Source organism: Phalangium opilio, unplaced genomic scaffold, assembly GCF_054372755.1.
Source record: "Phalangium opilio isolate 3A_F unplaced genomic scaffold, DU_Popi_V2 ptg000041l_1, whole genome shotgun sequence".
In the NCBI taxonomy this organism is placed as follows: domain Eukaryota; kingdom Metazoa; phylum Arthropoda; class Arachnida; order Opiliones; family Phalangiidae; genus Phalangium; species Phalangium opilio.
This window is the reverse complement of record NW_028324165.1, coordinates 2,746,203-2,770,238: the sequence shown is the minus strand read 5'-3', so window position 1 is coordinate 2,770,238 and position 24,036 is coordinate 2,746,203. Positions and strand designations below refer to the sequence as shown.

Sequence of the window (24,036 nt, the reverse complement as noted above, 5' to 3'; positions counted from 1 at the left end):
GTTTTAGCAGACGACGCATAGGACTATTTCTATTATTTTAGAATTGAGAGTGTCTATTCTCACCCCCGGGTGGAAATAGGCTACGCGCTATTCTCACCCCCCCGGGTGAAAATAGCTTATACGCTATTCTCACCCCCTCCCGGGTGAAAATAGCTTATACCCTATTCTCACCCCCCCTACCACGTGACCTCCCGCGTAACGCCATGCGGCCAGAGAGAATTTAGAAGGGGAGTGGAAGCAGAGAGAATTTAGAAGGGGAGTGGAAGCAGAGAGAATTTAGAAGGGGAGTGGAAGCAGAGAGAATTTAGAAGGGGAGTGGAAGCAGAGAGAATTTAGAAGGGGAGTGGAAGCAGAGAGAATTTAGAAGGGGAGTGGAAGCAGAGAGAATTTAGAAGGGGAGTGGAAGCAGAGAGAATTTAGAAGGGGAGTGGAAGGAGTGGTTTGGAATGCAGCGCAACGTCGTCTGCTAAACGTTATCTAGGCAGGTCGATTTCCGGTATGATGCGTTTGTAACGGTGAGATTTTAGAACACGTGACCAGAAACTCGCCTACCCCAAAAAGCTCAACGCGACATCTTGTTTGGGCGTCATCACCTTTAATAGAGTCAAAGGGGGGCCTTCCACTCCCCTTCTAAATTCTCTCTGGCAGAAGTTCATGACTTCTTATCCTGGGAAGTATTGGACTCTAACCATATCCGGAACCATCTCTGTTAGCCAACTTCTTATTAGGTCCGATCACCGCGCCACCAACGGCGCTTCTCTCATTTTGTACTGGCAGGCTGATTTGCGCGCCAGCAGCGGGCAAGTAACGAAACTTTAAGGTGTGTCCTGTGGTTTGAGTTAACGAATCAGAAACGGTGATAAGAACAGCTGTTTTAATAGACTGCTAGAAATTCCGTTCAATTTAAACTAGTGTGGGGTCCTAGTCCCGCGGATTGTAATGGATTTTCAGAGAGTTCTAGACAGACAGCTTTTCAACGATTGGCGCTGAAGAAGTTTTGAACACGCCCCAAAGTTTGAGAGCCACAGCCTCGCGGCGTGGGATTTTTTCAGTAGATTAGATCGTTTTCCTAGTGGGGAGGAAACTTTCGACCCTCTTTTACGAATGCCATAGGCAATTTTGACTAGCAGGGATGGATACTATATAAAACCTTAGTGTCCAATACTTCCTAGGATAAGAAGTCATTAACTTCTGTCTCTGGTGGAAGGAGTGGTTTGGAACAGGCTTGGAAATAAGGTTTATTTCTGAACTAGTCCTCCGGACCAGTGACCCCTGATGTCTTAAATATGAAACTGGTCCCGGGACCAGTGACCCTTACCCTATTTATTTTTCTACTGGTCCCAGGACTTGTGGTCGTTCTCTCTTCTAAAAAAATCTCTCTCAGCTTAGGGTTGTATACACAACTGGACTCATGGAGTCGAAATTTATGTTAAAATGAAAATAATTAAAGAGGTCCCCATATCAATTTTTAATAAAAGTAGGAATTAATAAACTAGTCATTGGGACCAGTGACCCTCACGTTTTGAATAAAAAAAGTGGTCCAAGCTATTAATAAACTGGTTTTTGACCTGTAAACCTGTCTTATTTCCTAGCCTGGTTTGGAATGCAGCGCAACGTCGTCTGCTAAAACGATTTATCTCAAGAGAACACCGGAGTTAATTTAAAACTTAGGGAAGGTTTTCATCCTTGTATCATCATGGATGGACGTTCAAAGTCGAAATCGAAATTCGGAGTGGTCATCAATCGAAGTACTTCATTTAAAAGGAATGGTCATAAAAGTCAAAATTCAAGCCAAATAGGTATGTATAAAGTGACCATACGTCCCGGTTTAGCCGGGACAGTCCCGGTTTGTTAAACTTTGTCCCGGTGTCCCCGAAGAATGCCTCGGGACACTAAAAAGTCCCGTTTTCTGGAAATTGTCCCAGTTTTGATTATCGCGCGGTATATGTAATTATGTATTCTGCTAAATATTTCTTCAAATCTGTGAACAATGTCAAAGTGACTTGTGTAGTTTTTCTAGTGACGAGTGAGTCTTCTTTTATTCAAAATGCCTAAAGCAAATGCGTATTTAACGACAACCTTCAAAAGTGTTAGTTAAGCGCCAAGTTTATCAAAATTTAGCTCTTTCATCAAGATCAAATTTATAGACAGCGAAATTGCGGAGCTCGCTTCGCTCGCTCTGAATTTTTAAACATAATATTTTCAATAGGTTTTGCTTTTCAAAGTAAAATCCGATTAGTTTTTTTGAGATTTTTCTACATAGTTTAAGCTAAAATAGGTTTACCTATGAGGATTTTTAGTACTATATTTCCTATAAAAACACACTTTCTTTTCAATAATATCATATTTTCTATTAGGAATTAAAATTTTTGGCTGAGCTCCCTGGTGTTGCCCAGGGCCCCAGCCCCCCTGAGAAAAACAATGATCGGCGCCCCTGCTTAAAATCATCACCAGACCTCCATAAACAAATCTGTGCTTCAGAAAAATATAAGAAAGACAATATCAAGTTATCAACCCTTAGAAAAATCTTAGTTGTGTTTACTTCAATCCGAATTTTAGTTTGTTTCTAGTGTTTCCAAGCCGTCCCGGTTTGGGGTAAAAAATAAATGGTCACTTTAGGTATGTATCCTAATAACCAAGGCACGCAATCATCTTAAAATTCCTAGTGTTAATTTAAAATTAATTCCTTTCAATGTGCAACTGATTTAGCCGCTAAAACTCGAGCCAAACTGAAGCATGCGCTGGCTCTTAACAAAGATATAGCAAAAGCGCACTCTTTATTAAAATTAGAAAACCAAAACCTTAAATCTCAACTGACTAATTTATATGCCACAGAACTTAAATTTACACAGCTGCAACGGCAACTATTAGTATGCTCTTATGATTAAACTCTAATAAACTCATACGGGGACTTATTAATTATTATTATTATCGATTAACATTAGGTAATAAAACCACTTATGAACACGGTTAGCCAATCACTCTTACAGTCTGTTCGTGAACATTGTAATGCCATGAGCATACTTTAGAAAATCGATAATAACCAGCAAATACACTGGAACCATACATCATCGAACTCCATTAACTTAAAGAAAACCATCAAAATCCACAGTAATTAAATTTTGAAAGCCTTGTTTAATATCTTATATTATATAACCCTGTTTTAAAAAACGACTTAGATTGGAAGTGGAGGTAAATGATCCTAAACCCAAACTGTTTCACGGCCAACCTATGAGGAAGCCATATTTTCAAAAACTTTATACAATCGAAGAAACAGTATCGCAGGCTGCGGCTGCACTTTCCTCCAATGCAGATTTCTTCTCATCCAAGAACAGTGTCCCTATTGATGAAGATATGACTGAAATTTACGATGATTCACTTTTTAAAGCCAAAACAATGCCGATTGTTGCAAAGAAGAAAATTGGAAAAACTGTCCTGAACATTCCTAAAGAGGGACAAACATCTCTGGCCTTCAAAGATGCACTGCAGAATCAAACGTGTCACTTAACTCCAAATCCACTTCAGCAACACTTATCAAGCGCTACTACAGCTCTCGCGGTGAACTCTAAGGTTTTTAAAGCTACACCCACTGAGACGACTAATCACGAAGCGTGGGACATGGAATTGACATCGATGATTTAAAAAACTATTGTCGAATCGGATAAGAATAAGAAGCAAGCTTTGTCAGGCAATGATGTCGGAAAAATTAATCCCAAAGATAAAGTTACTTCTACTCAGTTGTTGATTCGTTTTTACAATTTTTAACAATGATAGTCTTATTTTTTTTTATATTTAATATTAATTAATTTATATTTAATTTAAATAAGTTGCCTATTGAAATTTTAAATGATTCATTTTTAAAATTTTTAACACTGATTGTCTTATTCTTTTTTATATTTAATATTAATTAATTTATATTTAATTTAAATAAAATTCAACCAATTGATTTTAGTATTCATGGAAATGTTTTGAATTTGAAATTTCGTGGGTTATTCTATGTTCACCCGGGGTAGACTTCACTGGGCGGTGAAAATAGCAGCCAAGCTATTTTCACCTAACCGCAGCCCTTACCTCAATTCTTAGTCACGTGGTAGGGTGGATATAGCCTCTACGCTATTTTCACCTAGGGTAGGAATAGGCTTCCGCCTATTTCTACCTGGGGGGGGGTGAGAATAGTGACACTCAAAAATAAAATTAAACGACGTAAAAACACAATAAATCAGCATAAAAAACCTGAATAAAAAATAAAACAGCATAAAAAACCTGAATAAAAAATAAAACAGCATAAAAAAACATAAACAGCATGAAAACTCAATATAACATAATAAATGAGCATAAAAAATTAAAAATACAATAAGCCAGCATAAAACACAAAACAGCATAAAAAAACTATAAGAGCATAAAAACAGTGTAAAAACACAATAAGTCAGAATAAAATTACAGTAAACCAGAATAATATGTATGTATATGTTGCATCCAGACCCTGAAAATAAACTAAATTTCTTTTATTCAAATTTTGAGCGTCTGCAATAAATAAATAAATGCTTGCTTTATTTGGATATCCTTTTAAGAAAAAAATTCTTATTTACAAAAGGGTCCGATTAAATTAATTTCAAGTATATTTAAGTAATTAAATTTAAGATCCATTTAAAAAGATTCGAGTAGTCGCGTTGTCTAAAAAAGTTTTGAGATTGTGTTTAAAATTATTTATGTTTTTTTAATTGTTGGCGGTAGCTTATTCCACATATATAATGTTTGGTACTTTTAGTTCTGTAACGGGACGAAAAAGGTTCCACCGCGAAATTCGTCAATTTACCACGAGTGTTATGGGATTGATTTGTGGCGGGGAACCAGTCACTGACGTACTTGGGGGCAGTTTTATTTTTAATCTTGAACATGAATATTAGAAGCTTCATTAGGTATAACTTATTTAGGTCCATTAACTCGGCACCTTTTCTAGCTTCGGAAGCGGACGATTAATTTCGCACAGCTATTTTGGACTAAATGTAATTTTTACGCGTAATTACGGAAGTTGGCCCAGCAGGTACGACTGATGAGATTAAACAAGATGGCCCCGGTTAGATTAAAGCTCCATTGAATGAAGTATACTTTTTTGTTTTTACCTCTCCGAGTGACGTATGTCACGGAGAGGTTCTAATTTCGACGTGTCTGTCTGTCTGTCTGTCCGTTGTTACACCCACGTGACGGCGTTCGCAGTTTGCAAATCGGAGCAAACGTGTATTCAATTTCCAGACCGCATTTACAGTCCCGGAAATTGTATTCCACTTACAGGCTATTACTCCATTGCCTGTCTAACAACTCTGTTCATTTGTCCACCCCACATGGACACCAGTCTGAACTTACTAGCTTCTAAACACCACCATCTTCTAGTCTTTCGACCATTCCACATGGACACCAGTTTCTACTTACTGGCTTCTAAACACCACCACCTTCTCGTCTTTGTCCATTCCACATGGACACCAGTCTGTACACCTGGCTTCTAACACCACCATCTTCTGGTCTTTGTTTTTGTCCATCCCACATGGACACCAGTCTGTACACCTGGCTTCTAACACCACCATCTTCTGGTCTTTGTTTTTGTCCATCCCACATGGACACCAGTCTGTACACCTGGCTTCTAACACCACCATCATCCTTAAGGTTAAGACATACGCGGCGATCGGCTAGGGTTACGAGAAACGTCTAGCCTTCCAATGGAGGGGTCTTCCTCCAAGGTTCACGCAATTGCGATGTTCTTATCTACAGCTGCGGTTCGAATCCTTTATATACTACCTATTTTAGTAAGGCGAAGCAACCGGCGTATGCTTCATTTCAAACGCCAATATTAGTCAAGTCTCTCAAGAATGTTTAATTGTTCTTTTTTAAAGCGATGTAACGTTCAATAAGGCGAATAACTAACGAAGAAAATATTAAATATTAATTATATTTATTTTAATATTTAAGATAATCTTGTTTCTCAATTCAAAATTAATACGGAAAGAGTTAAAAAGCAGTCTATGTTATTGTCTGTGTGTGTCCGTCCGTTATTACACTAGTGCCGCAGTGCGCTGCGTTAGAAGTTCGTTTTGCTTTGATGAGTAAAGAAATCCTACAGAACCATAATATTCCCTTTATCCTTAATATAAAGTGAATATGATGAAATATTTTTCGTAATTATGATGCATTTAGTGCTTTTGTAGCTTTAAAGCTCTGTTTCATTTTGATATTCCAAAGAGTTTTTTTAATATTATTATTTGAATTGGCTGTTTATATATTACTTAAGCTATACTACATCTGTATATAGAATAATCCTTGGTTTAGTAATTTCATGAAGAAATCTAAGATTTAGACTCCGGCGGGCATATCTAGTATTACTTGGAATAAGCTTAGTGAAATATAGAGTAAATAATTGAGGCTTGAGGTGAAGTAAGCTTTGGGTTTTGATTTTCGTGTCTGAAATGAAGAGACATCAACGGTTCAGAGTGAGCCGAAAGTTAAATACACTCTTAATTAATCAGGTTAAGATTTTATAATAGAAGAAAAGATGATGGTGGCAATTAGATTAGAAGGGCTTAGCTACAGAGTTTTTATTCTCTTTATGGTGCGCATTGATTATCAGTGCGTCTAGCTACAATTTAGCTTTGCTATTATTTAACGTTAACACTCATGTTGGCAAACTAAGAATATTGTTTAGGTGAGACGAGACGATAGTGTTTACACTGCAAACCAGTTGTGAATGTAGCTATCAGAATATAGGGTAAACAGCTGAAGCGTAGACTTCATTTCCTGTTCTTTTTGCCATTAACTGATTTCCATGTGTCCAAGATTTATCCTTATTGGAAGTAAAATGTCGTCTGCTTTACTGTATATTCGCTATGCTTGGAATACTGCTTCAATATTTCGTAAATTTTTACTTCAAAAAAGAGAAATAATTCCATATCTAGGTAAATAACTTTGTAGTAGTAGACCTCTTGACTCGGAGAGGTAATATTTTGGTTTTCCCAACTTGTAATCTATGAACTTCTGACAGTGTATGTGGATAAGTAAAAGAATACGCGTGAGGAAATTTTGGTTTTCATGGTTTTGAGGTTGCCAAAGGATAGAAATCCAAGTTTATCTTATTAATTAGATTAATTACAATTATTTTGAATTCGTTTCGCGTTACGAGACCTTGATAATTAAAATAAAAGCGTTCAAAGTGAAAAAAAAATCTTTTTGAGGGAGCCTAAGGTTACGAAATCTCTAAAAAGACGTTGAATAACTATTCTAGATGTTGAATACGACGTTTCCCATCATGATTAGCCGTTATGAATCGGTTATTTGAGTTAATTTATTCTTAATTAGTGAAACAGACTCAAAGTTGCCAGGCTAACTAAAGTACGCATTTTTTTACGCAGCATCAGCGCCTTCTGTCGCTAATTTCCCCCAAGTACGCGGGTCCCTAAGGGCGATTTTCGTAAAATATTGTGGAAAAAATAATTTCGAAAGTTAAAAGGGATGTTTTTGATTGATACTGCTTGTTTACATTCGATTAACTAAAACGGTAGGATTTCGGTAAGAGTAAATAAGGCCAAAAATCATTTTAGAGCAAAATCAAGCACACCATTCGATAGAGCGTAAAATTTAGATCTAAAATAACCCCTGCTTTTTTCAAATTTCCAAAAAAAAACCAAAAAAGAAAATTTTGCAGTACAGGGTCAAAAAAGTGTGGAAAACATCAGAGGGCCAATAATTTGCCACCTTTTCCAACCTAACCAAACCTTACCAAACTAAACCTAACCTAACCTAACGTTAAACATCAATATTTTGGAAAAGGTGGCAATTCTTATGGGGGATTTTCTTTTTTTTTTTTTTTTTGGAAATTTGATAAAAGCGTCGGCCATTTTACGCTCTATCGAATGGTGTGCTTGATTTTGCTCTAAAATGATTTTTGACATTATTCACTCATACCGAGATTGTACCACTAAAACCATCAGTCCGGGACAATACAGAATCTTGGTGAGAGTTAAGTAGGTCTAATCCGACTAAAGTATAGAATTGCGAGGTCATTTGGCCGTCAATGTAAATCGTTTAATTTTCAAGAATTACTTGTTTTCAATGGTAAAAAAGGTTAAATTGGTAAAATATAAATCACTTTTAATTACAATTAACTGTATTTTACTTCCCGTTGGTCTCCTTGGTTAAAAAGTCTATGAGGAAACTAGGTTTTTAGTGATTTACGACCATTTAGGCACTATTAGGCACGTTGGCTTTCTTTTTACCTCTCCGTGTGACGTAGTCCAGGAGAGGTTCTGTAACGGCCGTGTCTGTCTGTCTGTCTGTGTGTGTGTCTGTCTGTCTGTGTGTGTGTCTGTCTGTCTGTCCGTTGTTACACCCACGTGACCGCGTTCGCAGTTTGCGTATCGGAGCAAACGTGTTCGCCATTTCCGAACTGCTTTCACAGTCACGGAAATGGCTCCTCTACTTGAGTTCTCACACCACCATCTTCTGATCTTTGTCCATCCCACATGAACACCAGCCTGGTACTTATCTGGCTTCCAACACCATCATCTTCTGTTCTTTGTCAATCCCACATTGACACCAGTCTGCACTTACACTGGCTTCTAATCACCACCATCCACTGGTCTTCCGTCTATTCCACATAGACACCAATCTGTATCATTGGCTTCTACTCCATTATCATCGTTTGGTTTTGGGATATACGCGGCGATCAGCTAGGGTTACGAGAAACGTCTAGCCTCCCTAAGGTGGGATCGGCCACCAAAGGTTTTCGCAATTGCGCTTTTTCCTTACTGTTATAATGGAATCGAATCGTATATATACCCCAAAATTTGAAGAAAGCGGGAAGAGGGGTACCCTTCACTTTAAACGTCAATATTAGCAAAGTTTGGTAATAGGTATAACTTTATTTTAAACGATTTAACTATTATTAATGTTAATTATTGAAGATTAAAATAATTAAAAATAATTATATTTATTTAAATATTAAAGATAAACCTCTCGTACAAAGAGAGATTATCACTGCCTCCTGTATCAACCAAGGCCCGTGCATGCGATATATTTCCTTCATTGCCTCCTATATCTACCAAGGCCCGTGCATGCGATATATTTCCTTCATTGCCTCCTGTATCTATCAAGGCCCGTGCATTGTGATATATTTCATTCATTGCCTCCTATATATATAAAGGATGAGGGAAAAAGTGTTTTCATTGGATAATTTTGTTTATATAATCTTCTCGACACGGAGAGGTAATATTTTGGTTTTCCCAACTTGTCTACTTTAGTCCCATGGTCTAATTAGTCAGAAACCAGCGTTGGTTAGGTTAGGCAGATAAAATATAATCCTACCAAAACACATTCGTTAGTAATCAATTCAAAAATATATTAAGTATTTCGCAAGTGTGTTTCATTTCATCTGGAACTTTGTGTTTTGTATTGTTTGTTAAACGCTAGACCTTGGCGAAATTTATACAAGCTGTCAGCGGACAGTCACTACTCTCCCTGGCACCAAGAATATGGTGGCCTCCCCTCCTGTCTGTTCCTAAAGATTTGGACAAATTGGTGAGAAATGCCTCCTTCAAGAACAAACAGAATATCGTGGCATACTATTTGTCGGCCTTTCTGGCCCTTAACAAGTGATTGTGGTAATTTCAAGGTCATTGGTCTAAAATATATAACAAGGCAAAATAATTTACTCCAATGTGCTAGGGTTGTACAGCGTCAAACAAGGCGCTAAGGCTACACGGTGGTTCGCACGCATTATAGACTGTACACTTGTGTTTAAGGCAATTTAATTAAACTTACGTTTTACTCCATTTAAAGTACTCCACGGAAATATAGCTTGCCCCTATGGAGCAGTAGTAAAGGGGACAGAGATTTTGTTGGGCAAGTCCATTTCTTCTTCGCGAGGAAACTAGCCAATTAGGTAAGAGCTTCTTGACGTCATGAGTTTATAGAAAGTATAGTACACGATGTTGGCGATCCAAAGGCTAATTAATTTTTAGGAAAAAGGGGCGATTTCTCATATTACACAGAGCGAACAAGTTTAAACAACAATGTGTAAGTTTTCTTTTTATTATATCTATATATTTTTTGGTATTGTCATTAACCTCAGCTAGTTTTGATGGAAAGGAGAAACCGGATGGCCTTAAATGAAGAGTTCAGGGGTGTGGCTTAAGAAGATAGCTCCTCCTACTGAGGTAATGTGCCCAATTGGCTTAGCGTGGAATTTCACCATTTTACCACTCCCTAGAGAGACAATTCTAAAGATACTAAGAGTTGATTGGGGGAAAGCTATTTTCTTAGTTCATTAAAGAATGGGAGTAAGGGTGGGCCTACACGCGTGACCGTCTATGACGAATAATTCGATCGAATATCAAGACCAATAACTGTCGGGCAATCGTATTTCAATGGTATTTCACCGCTGTGAATGCGGACATGTCCGATAAAAGAACTCTTATGTTTAAGGGTTTTTCTCAATTATGAAGGGTATTATGTGTGATCAAAACGAACTTTCATGCGCTAGTAAAGTCACAATGAGCACATTTAAAGGTCTTTTCCCCTCTTTGAACGCGTTGATGCCTGATGAAAATACTCTTGCCAGTGCACCTAAAGTCTTACTCATGGCATTTGAAGGGTTTTCCACCATTATGTACGCGTTGTTGATGTATGGTCAAACTAGGCTTCTGTGCGCTGGAATAGTCGCACAGATTACATTTGAACGGTTTTTCGCCACTGTGAATGCGTTGATGTCTGATCAAATGACTCTTCATTGTGCTGGCATAGTCACAATGATCACATGTGAAGGGTCTTTCACCACTGTGAATGCGTTGATGTTCGATCAAATGAACCTTCTGCGTGGATCCATAGTCACACTGATCACATTTGAAGCGTTTTTCTTCGTTACCCTTTTTAATGTGACGTTGTGGACCCCTTTTATATTCAGCAGAATATTTGATCCGAGTTGAACGTTTCTTCTTTAATTTTCCTGCAGAAAATTATTAACGAAATATAAAAACGACACACATTCCATTTACAATATAGCATCAAAAATACAGTAGCATTCAAGCGCACTTCTTAAAAAATGAAATGCTAAGGCCTCTACGAAAACTCCGTGTTAAAGAAAAGAAACAGTGCTGATCAAGGCGTTAGGCGATGAGAAAACGACCTCATCAACCAAAAGGGGATGAACGAACATCAACTGAAATGCAGTAGAAACCTCGGCGCGAAACTAGAAAGGTCGTATTGATGCTGAGTGAACACAAGTTACAAATTTATTTCGATCTTGCACCCCCTCTCTCTTTTGTCGCGTCTAGTTTTTCACTTTGTTTCTCTGTCTGGCAAATGGCACCCCCGAGGTCTGATTAGTGTTATATATTCCACATATGTGAAATAAAGTACAATTGACACATAATTAAAAATAACTAATAAGGATATCCCTTCGATAGATAAAACTTATTGTTCCAAAAATCTGCGTAACCAGAAACAATATCTCATTTTATCCAGCAACAAATAAACTCCGAATTTTTGGTCGAAATAAGTACCAGCATAAAAAAATAATATATAGCTCCCTATAAGTATGAAACTCTCCATTTAAGCCATGTAAACAGCATTTCATCCATTGAAATTTTTAAAAAGTTTCTAAAGCCACCCGTTAAGAACTTTTGGCGTTAAAAGAGCTGAAATATTTGTTTAGAAAATTTTCAAATTTTATATAGTAATTAAATCGTTAAATGTCTTGAAGTTATTATTAGTATGATAATTGTAACTGATTATGTGCATGCCAGAATTATCATAATAAATTAATAGATGGCGCGAAATTTTGACTACCAAGGCTAGCCCCTACACTGGTACGGGGTAAGTATGAAAATGTACACGTTTCATACTTATAGAGAGCTATATTTTAGTTTCTTATGGTACCAGCGATAAGAAAGGAGTGAAGACCCTTGCGAAAGAGGACATTTTAAAGGTTCTGATACATAATAATCTAGCTTTTTTGCGAGTCCATAACATTCAATGGGTCACGATTTCAATGCAGAGAGGTGGTGGCTAGCTACTACGCCACAGCTTACCGACAGCACCCTATACTAAGTATTACCATTAACCTCAGCAAGTTTTGGTGGAAAGGAGAAACCGGGTTACACCGCGCAGGAAAAAGTGGGGAGAGAACTTTCACAACTCTATGCAGAAGGGTTTGTACCCAGGTTTTCCACCCCGTGCCACAGTCCGGGATCGAACCCGGGACTCTCTTGCTGCGAGGCGAAAGGTCCAAAAGCTGAACACTATTTGAATTTATCGGTAGAGAGTTCACTCGTTTTTCGAAAAATGTTAAAAATCCATTCGGATATTCTAAGGGAGCGGTAGCGGGACTCTCCTGGTGCGAGGCGAAAGTGCTAACTCTTCACCACCCCACGCACCTACAATTACTACCTAATGGCTTGATGCCACTGTTATTGGGTATTTACAAACCAAAACGATTGAAAAGAAGTTTAAAGATAAAATTAGGTCCAAAAGCTGAACACTATTTTATCGGTAGAGAGTTCAATAGTTTTTCGAAAAAAAATATACATTCGGATATTTTTACTGATTTGAACGTTTTTGAAAGCGTCCTTAGTTTTAGACCGTAGCTACAGGTCAGTGTTATTTAACATTATCTTATATTAACACCCCAGGCGAATTTAACCCATTAAGTAATTTTTGGGAAATCTTGAAATAACAATTTAGCGCTGGAACGTAAAATGTTTATCTCGTACCTAAGAAATTGTTTTGCATAATTGTTTCGAATAAGCTACAGCGAGGATGACAAAACAAGTTTAAAAAAAAAACTCAGTACATTTAAGGCCTTGACAACCATATCTTCTACACTCTAAGAAATGGAAGTGTTAAAAAGGTGTTAAAACGGTGTAAACACCGTAAAAACACCCAAAAGAGTGTTTTATTACCTTGAGTTTTTAGAGGCCAATTTAAAGTGTAAATTCGGTGTAAAATAACACTATTAAAACACCGTTCGAAATTAAACATGAGATGGAAAGTAAAGCTCGTCGAACGATATTTTCGGATAAAAATCCAATTAGGAAACTTATGACGACACACCTCAAATCCTCGAGATATATCCCAATCTTTTTTTATACGGGTTCTGCACGAACCCTGGAATAGGGATCTGCCTGCTTTTACCAGGAATATTAAATAGGTTTTTTTCAGTTTTTGACTTAGATAGCAGCATTGCCAATAGCGTATTCAACTTTGCGCTCAAGGGCGCTAGATCTGCTCGCGCTCGGATTTCCGTTTTCCATTTACCGAGTGCTGGACCCAAGATCCCATCGGTGCTAATCTGTACAGAATTGATAGCTCGCTAAATTTGTATCGACGATTATTACGGGAAAAGACAATCGTTAACGCAGCTCAAGAAATGAAGCGCATTTCATGTCGTGTAGAGCAAATCAAGAGCGATCTCAGAGCAGTTATGTGGAAAACGCCATTAGACTATACATCGAGAAGGTGGAAATGATTGATTAGCATATTTCGCCCATTGGGGGTAGGAATATCAAACCCCACTCTAGGCACTCAGACGATTAAAGTATAAAATGACTTACCAATTTCCGAACAAGGTGATTCGGAATTCTTTGGAGCGATATCTTGAAATGTCTCAGAGTTGTACACCGAACTATTATTTCCAACTTCAACTGGAACTTCGGAAAAATTGATTTCCATAGAGACGGAGGTCAATTCTGACAGTTCATTTGGGCTAATTCTGGTTTAGGAACATACGCTGGCACACTCAGTGACCTTGGATCAACAAGCTTCAGTTTCGGCAAACACAGTATCATAGTTCGATTTTGTCTATCAGTTTTCTTCGCACCTGGCAAGGTTATTTTGGATTGCCTATCATCGAGATCGTTTTTACGGCTAATTCTAGTGAATCGCTTTCGACATTTGCGCCAAGAGAAAGTGTTTTTCGACTTCAACATTCAATTCAGGAACACGAAATTTCAGCGATCGAGTTGTTCTTTCGTCAGTTTCTCCCTCTGTTGCAACGCTTTGCGGTTTGCGATAAGAATCGATAATTGTGTTATTGTTCTCAAGAGGTTCTAGTGACGAATCACTTTCGGTCATTGTGTCGAGAGGTATTTTCAATTGGTTTTCGACCTCGAGCTTCGGCGAAGGCACACAAAGTGGCGAATTGTCACTGTATATCAACTTGGGGACACATGCATTCGTAATTCGCGTTATAAACCCAATATTTTTAGACCTTTTTGGGATAATTTCAGATTCGTTGTTTGTATTGCCAATCTCCGCAACATATTGAGGCTCAGAATCAGGCGATTCTTCACTAATATCTTCTCTACCCAGCATGCCTTGGGCATTGACAGCTTCGACACTGTGCATCACAATTGGAAGAGATAACTCCTGGCCATTAATTTCCGAATCATTTTCAACGGGTTCAGATTTCACTAATTCATCGTTAGCTAAATGATGTATTCCACTTTTCTCCTATTTTTCAAACAATCAACTCTTAACCTTTGGAGTAACTCTTTCCTATCGACCATTAAAATGAAAAATGTTTCATAGCATCAAATCTTTGATTCTCCTTTCCAAGTCTTTATTGACCCTATTGAGTCTTTCAATTTCGTCTAGTTGTTTATTTATCGTAAAGTAGGGATTGTTCGGCAAAAACTCCACTAAACACTGCAATTTTTTGTGAATTATTTATTGAATCTTAATCAACACCGCCGAACCACAGTCCAACGTTGATTTCATCTTAATTACGTGTATATAATTAACGTGAAATTAACGCAAATTTTTGGCTAAAAACATAGATAACTATAAATAAACTAACAAATTAAAATTAAAACTACACTTATCTTTCACCCAGCTTCCATTTCCCTTTTTATTATTTACAATTATCACTCAGAAGTACTTTTTTCCACATTGAAAGCGAGAGCCATTGAAATTTAAAGGTCGTACCTATAATAACCCTTTAATACCTACACTCTAAAAAAATGGGGTGTGCTTTAACACCTTTAAAAGTAGTTTATATGGGTCCAAATTTGACACCGTTACAGGTGTTCATTTACACCCCTGAAAGGGTTTAATAACACTCATTTAAGCAATTGGTGGCAAAGATAAGTATAAAATTGTGCAACAGAGGTGCAGTTTAACACCGTTTTAACTCTTATATCGCACTGAAAGTGAATTTTTACTCTCATATTAGTGTTGTGCAACTCCTTAAAGGGTGCGGAATAGCACCTTTCAGAGTGTCGCTCCACGCCTTTAAGAGTGTCGCGTGACACCTTTAAGAGTGTCGCGTAACACCTTAAAGTGTGGGAGATTATTTGGTAGGATAGTAGTAGAAATTCTAGTACTATTCCTAGACTTAAGAGCAAAACCGATGACGTAAAAAACACTATAGTAGCTACATTTTGACCACTCATGAGGCATAACTCAAATATCGAGTATGGTTTTCCTGTTTAATTAGATTTTGATTATCCGCCATTCCGCAGTATTATTAGCAATCAATGCTATATTCATAGCAGGGTTCCATCTTGAGAGAACTTCATCAAGGAAAGTTCTCACATGTAGAACTATACCTCTTTAAGCGAGGGTTGTTGCTTATAAAGTAATTTTTACGGTTTTATAAACTTCTGAAAAAGGCAGAAAGTTTTCTATTCGTACAAATGCATAGGGTATTAAATTAGTTTTGGAGGCTATAATATTCAAGCAGTAGATATGGACGTTTTTGTTAAATTTAATAATCTCTTTTCACTAAGAGTTTTTCGAGCACCAGAAACGCGTTTAATCTAATTTGCACTACAGATTTTACAAAAAAATCCATTTAGTACTCTAATTTTTCTCAAAATAATGATAAAACATGTCACAAAAGCAAGTGCCCCACTTTGGCTTCTCAAGCTGGCCCTACTGTGAGGCCAGTATCTAACCTAGTCTCGTTTTCTATGAATGTCGCTTAACACCTGTAAGAGTGTCGCCTAACACGTTTAGCATAGTTTTATGCAGGTACAACACCGCCAGATTACCAATTTCTTTGTTAATTTTATTTAAAGGATAAAACTTTTTTCTTTCATGAATATCATCTTTAAAAAAAGGTTTAACAAGTACGTTTTTCAATAATTTTTTACTGTTTGTATTGACTTTAATATTAAAACATTAATGAAAAATAAATGAAAGACCTTATTTAAGAAACCAGCAGTATTATAATTTTTCATGTTTATAGCGAATTCCACTGACTGCTCTCGGAGCGCTCCCATGGAGCAATAAATATAGGAGACCCTGATTTAGCAAAAACAATCTTTAACGAAGCCGAGAACTACTTCTCCCATTTATATGGCTCCATGGGAGCGCTCCGCGAGCAGTCAGTGGAAATCGCTATTAATTTCGAACGGTGTTTTAATAGTGTTATTTTACACCGAATTTACACTTTAAATTGGCCTCTAAAAACTCAAGGTAATAAAACACTCTTTTGGGTGTTTTTACGGTGGTTACACCGTTTTAACACCTTTTTAACACTTCCATTTCTTAGAGTGTATAATAAATTTTTGGTGAGGTTTTTACAATAGCCAATAGTTTCTCGCGCCATATAGACGGAAATCATTTCCTTCGCAAGACTACCAAATTTTTCCACGCTGATAAGGCCGACCGATAAATATAAGTCGAAGGAGACGTCGCAGTGGACGGCAACCCTTTTCTTAAAACAGCTTCATTGCCCATTTTTCAGTTTCCTAACTTTTCCTAAGGTAGATATTTTAAAGGTATACTTAAAGGCAAAAATACAAGCGCGTCGGCAAAGCCAAACCCCTATTAAGTTTAAAAAAAATCAAACTCATATTGTAAAGTAATATAACACTACTAAAACCAAGGTACACCGTTAATATCAACTTAATTAAGTATAATTAATGAGATATTAAAGCAAAACAACCATATTTTCTAAAAAAACAAGAATAACTTTTAATGAAACTAAATAATTCATAATATAATTACACGAGTTGTTCGTCCAACCAATTTTTTCATTTAAAACTTAAATAAATTTACATTATCATTGAAAAACATGGAAGGCGCGAATGTTCGGCAAAAGATAATTAGGGAAAAGTATTTATTGAAACTCATTTTATAAGCTAAAACAATACTGCGGAACCACATTTAAGTGTTAATTTCATATTCATTTGGCGTAATTAAAGAAGAATGAACCGAAAACATCCTTTTTCGGGTAAAATTCATGGATAACTTTTAGTTAGGGTAAAAGACTAAAATTATAACTACACGAGTAGTTCGTCTAATCTCAAATTGCCTATTTCACACTTAGCACTTCAATAAATTTACACTATCATCTAAATTCATGAAAAGGCGCGAAATTCCAAAATTCAGGTAGTTCGGCGAAAACTAAACTATACACTATAAATTAAACTAACACAATTGCGCTACACTACAACCTTAATTTTAGCTTTACTGAGCAAATTTAAGGTAAAATTCACCCTCAACGTCCATTTCCTGGCAAAAGAAAATATATACTGATGTTATTTTTATTAATTGAACGTCAAGTACGTAATCATTTTAGCACTGTTAAAGGTAACTCGATCATCGAGGGATAATCACTAACACTTTCTGTTATTCTATTAAGGGTTATAATACTTGTGTGTAATCAGTTTAGCATTGTTAAAGCTAAAACCTCGTTTTTAGAATGGCCTTACGGGTAATCATTTTTTGAAGCACCGTAGGAGCGAAGGCACTCGGCGTTGCCCGTCAGCCCGTGGGAACATTTTTTCTTACTTTTCACGCGGACATTATTCTATGAAGAAGGGTTTTTAAGTTTTTAGCCGCCATTTAAAACGATGGCAACAAATCGAACCCAAAAGACCATTCAGCCCATCTATAGGTTAAAGGAAACCAACGTACTAAATATTTTTGAAATCGGTTGAAACGCGCAGACTTTGTTGCATGGAGAAAGGTTTTTACATTTCTGGGCGCCATTTTTTAAGATGGCGGCGGATTGGAAAAATATTTCTTAGTACGCGCCTACTACTTACGAGTAACGTTCCTGCAAATTTTCAGCCTTCTGGGGCAAGCGGTTTTGGGCTGGGCGTTGATTATCAGTCAGTCAGGACTTTGATTTACATAGATATAGATATGGATTGCGGGTAATCATTTTAGCAGAGTTAAAAGTAGCCCATCGAGGGGCTATTCACATAAATTTTATGTACGCCTGTTAAGTACGGTACGATGTGGCTACTATTATGAGCCCAGCCCATGGGCCATCTTGTTGTATTTTTAAAAGAGAGACAACTCTCTCCACGCTGATGTTTTTCTGGACCATGAAATAAAGTTCTAATGGATTATTTACCCCCACGGCTTTTCATTTTTAACTTAATGAGTTTGTATCCGGTCGAAGAAGGCATAGCTAACTGTTCCGGGGCCTAACAACTGTAAGCCCCACAAAACTGGTAGGCTTACCTAGAGTGAATACAAGTACTTTTATAATCAAATTTTATTATTGACTCACCCAGCCATCTCTCAAAAATATTACAAAGTAAAAACTTTCTTTAAATAAACAAAAAGGTGCTCGGGCCTTCCTCCTTCGTCGCTGGAGCCAAAGAGAGTATAGGGGAGGAGTGGAAAGAGGGGAAAATCTTGTTGCTCTTTTCTACCGCGCATCTTCAATGCGCAGTACCGAGGCATTTCCGTTTGAGACATTAAATAGTATCGTAGGTGGCGCGACTGAGCCGGAAACTCCCTCGTACCACAAGTATAATGTAGAGGCAACATTGTAATTTAGCCTTGTGGAGCGGGGGAGCTTCAACTCCTCCCTCATACTCTCTTTGCTGGAGCCAAAAGATATCTCTCGTCCCCTCGGTCCCTCCTTTTATAGACACAGGGTCTTGAATCGGGTCTAAGGGTTCCTACCCCCTTTGACTTTTGGTCAAGGGGTTAAGTCTCTGTCGGGATTGCGACGAGGACAGTTGCGCGGGGAGAGAGTTATCTCTCTTTTAAAAATACAACAAGATGGCCCATGGGCTGGGCTCATAATAGTAGCCACATCGTACCGTACTTAACAGGCGTACATAAAATTTATGTGAATAGCCCCTCGATGGGCTACTTTTAACTCTGCTAAAATGATTACCCGCAATCCATATCTATATCTATATAAATCAAAGTCCTGACTGACTGATAATCAACGCCCAGCCCAAAACCGCTTGCCCCAAAAGGCTGAAAATTTGCAGGAACGTTACTCGTAAGTAGTAGGCGCGTACTAAGAAATATTTTTCCAATCCGCCGCCATCTTAAAAAATGGCGCCCAGAAATGTAAAAACCTTTCTCCATGCAACAAAGTCTGCGCGTTTCAACCGATTTCAAAAATATTTAGTACGTTGGTTTCCTTTAACCTATAGATGGGCCAAGAAGTTATATCAGTATCTCAGAGAGAAGATATAAATTCGCCAGATTTCCAGCTTTATCTCCAGTCCTAACGTAGGTCCGCAGTCAATCCCCGTCTCTAATTTATAACCAGCATCTCATTGGTTCTTGAAAACTCACGTCAGCGCGACGACGCGAGTGAGGAAAATTTCCGACTGACGAGAGCGAAATAGCCCGGCGCCTCCTTTTACGTCCCCCCTTGTATTTTGAAAGGGGGATTGGGACTATGGCGCGCGAATACAAAGGCATCTTATATCTTCTCTCTGAGATACTGATATAACTTCTTGGATGGGCTGAATGGTCTTTTGGGTTCGATTTGTTGCCATCGTTTTAAATGGCGGCTAAAAACTTAAAAACCCTTCTTCATAGAATAATGTCCGCGTGAAAAGTAAGAAAAAATGTTCCCACGGGCTGACGGGCAACGCCGAGTGCCTTCGCTCCTACGGTGCTTCAAAAAATGATTACCCGTAAGGCCATTCTAAAAACGAGGTTTTAGCTTTAACAATGCTAAACTGATTACACACAAGTATTATAACCCTTAATAGAATAACAGAAAGTGTTAGTGATTATCCCTCGATGATCGAGTTACCTTTAACAGTGCTAAAATGATTACGTACTTGACGTTCAATTAATAAAAATAACATCAGTATATATTTTCTTTTGCCAGGAAATGGACGTTGAGGGTGAATTTTACCTTAAATTTGCTCAGTAAAGCTAAAATTAAGGTTGTAGTGTAGCGCAATTGTGTTAGTTTAATTTATAGTGTATAGTTTAGTTTTCGCCGAACTACCTGAATTTTGGAATTTCGCGCCTTTTCATGAATTTAGATGATAGTGTAAATTTATTGAAGTGCTAAGTGTGAAATAGGCAATTTGAGATTAGACGAACTACTCGTGTAGTTATAATTTTAGTCTTTTACCCTAACTAAAAGTTATCCATGAATTTTACCCGAAAAAGGATGTTTTCGGTTCATTCTTCTTTAATTACGCCAAATGAATATGAAATTAACACTTAAATGTGGTTCCGCAGTATTGTTTTAGCTTATAAAATGAGTTTCAATAAATACTTTTCCCTAATTATCTTTTGCCGAACATTCGCGCCTTCCATGTTTTTCAATGATAATGTAAATTTATTTAAGTTTTAAATGAAAAAATTGGTTGGACGAACAACTCGTGTAATTATATTATGAATTATTTAGTTTCATTAAAAGTTATTCGTGTTTTTTTAGAAAATATGGTTGTTTTGCTTTAATATCTCATTAATTATACTTAATTAAGTTGAAATTAACGTTGGATTGTGGTTCGGCAGAGTATATTTAGCTTATAAATTTAGATTCAATAAATAATTCACATTAATATCAATGTTTAATTGAAAATTCAATCCTTGCCGAAAAAACCCTATTTTACCCCAAACTTTTGAATTTCCTGAATATTAATGTATTATAAAGATAATATAAATTAATTTCAGTGTTAAATGGGAAAAAAGGGGATTTACCAGCTTATAGCTTAGTTTTAATCTTAATTATGTAGTTTAATTAAAAGTTATTTTAATTTTTGTCCCAAAAATGTACGTTTTTGGTCGAATTTTACGTTAATTAAATTTAATTAAGTGAAATTAACGTTGGATTGTGGTTCGGCAGAGTAGATTTAGCTTATAAATTGAGATTGAATAAATTATTCACATTAATATCAATGTTTAATTGAAAATTTAATCCTTGCCGAAAAAACCCTATTTTATCCCAAACTTTGGAATTTCGCGCTTCTTCAAAGACTCGGCATATTTTTTCATTTCACGCCCATAATATTTTGCCGAACAAACCCTATTTTACCCCAAACTTTGGAATTTCCTGAATATTAATTTATTATAAAGATAATATAAATTAATTTCAGTGTTAAATGGGAAAAAAGGGGATTTACCAGCTTATAGCTTAGTTTTAATCTTAATTATGTAGTTTAATTAAAAGTTATTTTAATTTTTGTCCCAAAAATGTACGTTTTTGGTCGAATTTTACGTTAATTAAATTTAATTAAGTGAAATTAACGTTGGATTGTGGTTCGGCAGAGTAGATTTAGCTTATAAATTGAGATTCAATAAACAGTTCACATTAATGTCAATGTTTAGTTGAGTTTTTGATCTTTGCGAAACATTTATTATTTTAATAGTCGTTGGGGCGAGAGAGGGTAGATTAGTTAAGCTTATTTAGTTTCTGAAATGGATTTGAATTTTTGCTTGATTTAATTGCGACTTTTAGTGTGGGGGCCGTATTTTATATTTTACCCCACTCTTTTGTGCCGAAAAGTGCCGAAACGGTCACTAATTTACCCCGAAAAGCCAAAGGCGAAGCCAGAAGTCATTTAGGATGTTTTAGCAGACGACGCATGGGAGATTTCTACTATTTTAGAATTTGGGGTAATTCGGCAAAAGTTCGGCAAAAATAATTTCGGGGTAAAATAGTGTTTGCCAAATTGGATAGAGTAATATCGGTAGAGAGGGGGAGTGAACTGTGTATCCCCTTCGTTGAAGGCAACTTTGTATTAGAGAATACTATTTGCCTTCGGAAGGGGGGATATCACTAAGGTAAGAGATAGAGGGTTATGACGTTGCCATATATGTGAAAGATATTACTCTATTCCTTTGTTACGGTAACGGCTCCTCCTTTGAAGGCTTTAATGTATTTTTATTGATTATTAAAAAGAGTATCTATATACAAGAAAAGCTCTTAAAAAAAGTTGAAGCTTTTTCTCATTAAGACTCCAAAAACATAACAGTGTGAGTAACTGTTAAAGAAAAACTTTTATATAAGCCTGCCCTGGTAAGAATGTATATTAAACTGAGGGGAATCGCCCTTTTTAACACAAAATCTTTGTTTATGGCCATACTTTTTATTATTATTAAAATGATACGTATTTTATCATAACAGGAAAACTGTACATAGTATGATGGAATTTGTTAAAGAATGTCGTGATATGGTCGAACGTTTAAACTGGTAAGTGATGACTATAATGCAACTTGGATCATGTCAATAAGGCATAACGGATCCAAACCTATATTCCTTGAAAAGAAATAGATCTTTCTTGCTGTTTAAAAAATAAAAAATGCTAGCAGAATAAATAGGCCTGTGCGAGTACTCGATAGGACTCGAAAGCTCGATCGAGTCTCGAGCCAAGTACTCGGCTCGAGGCTCGATAAGCAACCATGGATGAAGGATGCGCGTGAAAAACATTCGACGCTGTACAGGATGTGCAACTCCCTACACTAAAAAGTAGACAAGTCGATACTAGCGCCGCCTGGCTACCAGCGCTGGAAACCCTCGCGGGAAAAATAAAAAATACTGGACATGAGAAAAAAAACCACTGTTTTGCTTCTAGCAGACGACGCTAAGGAAAAAAAACGACAGTAGCGCGTGTTTTTTTCTCGTGTCCAGTATTTTTTATTTTTCCCGCGAGGGTTTCCAGCGCTGATAGCCAGGCGGCGCTAGTATCGAGTTGTCTACTTTTTAGTATAGGGAGTTGCACATCCTGTTGAGCGTCGAATGTTTTATACGCGCATCCTTCATCCATGAAGCAACTTTAGAAAGGCTCGACAAGTTTTCGAGCCTCGGAAAAAAGCTCGATAAAAGCTCGAGACCAAGGCTTAAGGTTATCGAGGTTCAGTCAGTGGTCTGTGAGATTCTAGATTAGGTTAAAGGTCAAGAATTACAATCTAACACAGACTATTAAATGTTGAGACGCTGCAGTGACTCGCGAAATAGGAAATTATTCTAGTGGTACCTTTTTTGTAAGCCCACATTTGATTGGCGTTAGTTTTACTTCCACTTTTGGGCAAAGAAAAAAATGAAAAATCATTCTTGAAGTTTAAATTTTACTTTTATGTATAGAAAAATACGCTAGGTTATTATCAATGCGATTGTCAGTGCGCGTAAGTAATTTCGATTAGTGATAATAGGATTCAAGTTTAATTATAGTGAAATACAAGTTTATCTGTTATCTTTACGAATTAATAGGGTTTTTCTTTACTAAGGCCCAGTAATTGAAAGTGTAAAACAATATCATTCCAAATTAAGAGCTAAAATTGAAAGTCGTTAAGGCTCGCCATTGAAATTTTAGGCTCGATAAAAGCTCGAAACCAGATTTTGAACATGCAGCTTAAGGCTCGAAGCTCGATAAGAAACTCGAGGCTCGGCTCGAAGCTCGATAACCGAAAAAAGCAAGGCTCGAGGCTCGGCTCGAACCCAAAAAATCAAGGCTCGCACAGCCCTAAGAATAAATAATTTATACGAAGCTAGTTGTAGTTGTATTCAGAAAATGTGCTTGAGAAAATCCCTAGTCTTGAACAAAAGTGTCACAATTTAAGCATTGCTATGTTTTTCATCGCTTTTTATAGCGAAAGCTACAATGTATGGGGAAACTTTTCTTGTCCGTTTTTGATTTACCTTCAGTTTGAAAAATTATTTCATTTTAGGGAAGATTTACAATCTCACCAACTCTCTTTTCAAAATTCCGAAATGAGTTTAGTAAATCTTCAAAGGGTGGCGATTAAAGAGGTATTTTGTGAAATTATTATTTATTTAAGACAAACTGAAGATGACGAAAACTTTGTTTTTAGGAAATGGACTAC

General features: G+C 36.9%; 2 protein-coding genes across 9 annotated transcripts; one reads left to right on the top strand and one right to left on the bottom strand.

Moving 5' to 3' along the window:
• Positions 1-1,598: 1,598 nt before the first annotated feature.
• On the top strand, positions 1,599-3,956 carry LOC149679344 (uncharacterized). Of its 5 annotated transcripts, XM_089835031.1 has the most exons (5): positions 1,599-1,799; positions 2,358-2,619; positions 2,710-2,870; positions 2,946-3,111; positions 3,180-3,956. In XM_089835031.1, the coding sequence occupies exons 2-4, from the start codon at positions 2,607-2,609 to the stop codon at positions 3,027-3,029; spliced, it is 258 nt and encodes an 85-aa protein (XP_089691157.1). In that variant the 5' UTR covers positions 1,599-1,799; positions 2,358-2,606; the 3' UTR covers positions 3,030-3,111; positions 3,180-3,956. The 5 variants fall into 5 exon arrangements, with proteins under 5 accessions (XP_089691157.1, XP_089691156.1, XP_089691153.1 ...); XM_089835030.1 differs by lacking the exon at positions 2,358-2,619; XM_089835027.1 differs by lacking the exon at positions 2,358-2,619 and having other exon boundaries at positions 2,620-2,870.
• Positions 3,957-8,949: 4,993 nt separating this feature from the next.
• Positions 8,950-13,943, bottom strand: LOC149679343 (uncharacterized). Of its 4 annotated transcripts, XR_016365744.1 has the most exons (4): positions 13,593-13,943; positions 9,805-10,987; positions 9,607-9,664; positions 8,950-9,541 (listed from the first exon to the last, which is right to left on the bottom strand). XR_016365744.1 is itself a non-coding variant. In XM_089835026.1 (2 exons), the coding sequence occupies exons 1-2, from the start codon at positions 13,708-13,710 to the stop codon at positions 10,617-10,619; spliced, it is 489 nt and encodes a 162-aa protein (XP_089691152.1). In that variant the 5' UTR covers positions 13,711-13,943; the 3' UTR covers positions 8,950-10,616. The 4 variants fall into 4 exon arrangements, 1 of the variants encoding a protein (XP_089691152.1); XR_016365742.1 differs by having other exon boundaries at positions 9,607-10,987; XR_016365743.1 differs by having other exon boundaries at positions 8,950-9,664.
• Between the last annotated feature and the right edge of the window lie 10,093 nt (positions 13,944-24,036).

What these genes read in the sequence shown, in the direction of transcription:
- LOC149679344 (XM_089835029.1), top strand. Translation starts at nt 3,232, where the DNA reads ATGAGGAAGCCATATTTTCAAAAACTTTATACAATCGAAGAAACAGTA.
- LOC149679343 (XM_089835026.1), bottom strand. Translation starts at nt 13,710, where the DNA reads ATGGAAATCAATTTTTCCGAAGTTCCAGTTGAAGTTGGAAATAATAGT. An exon ending in ATCACCTTGTTCGGAAATTG is followed by an intron (nt 10,988 to 13,592) that starts GTAAGTCATTTT and finishes AATTTTCTGCAG; the next exon opens with GAAAATTAAAGAAGAAACGT.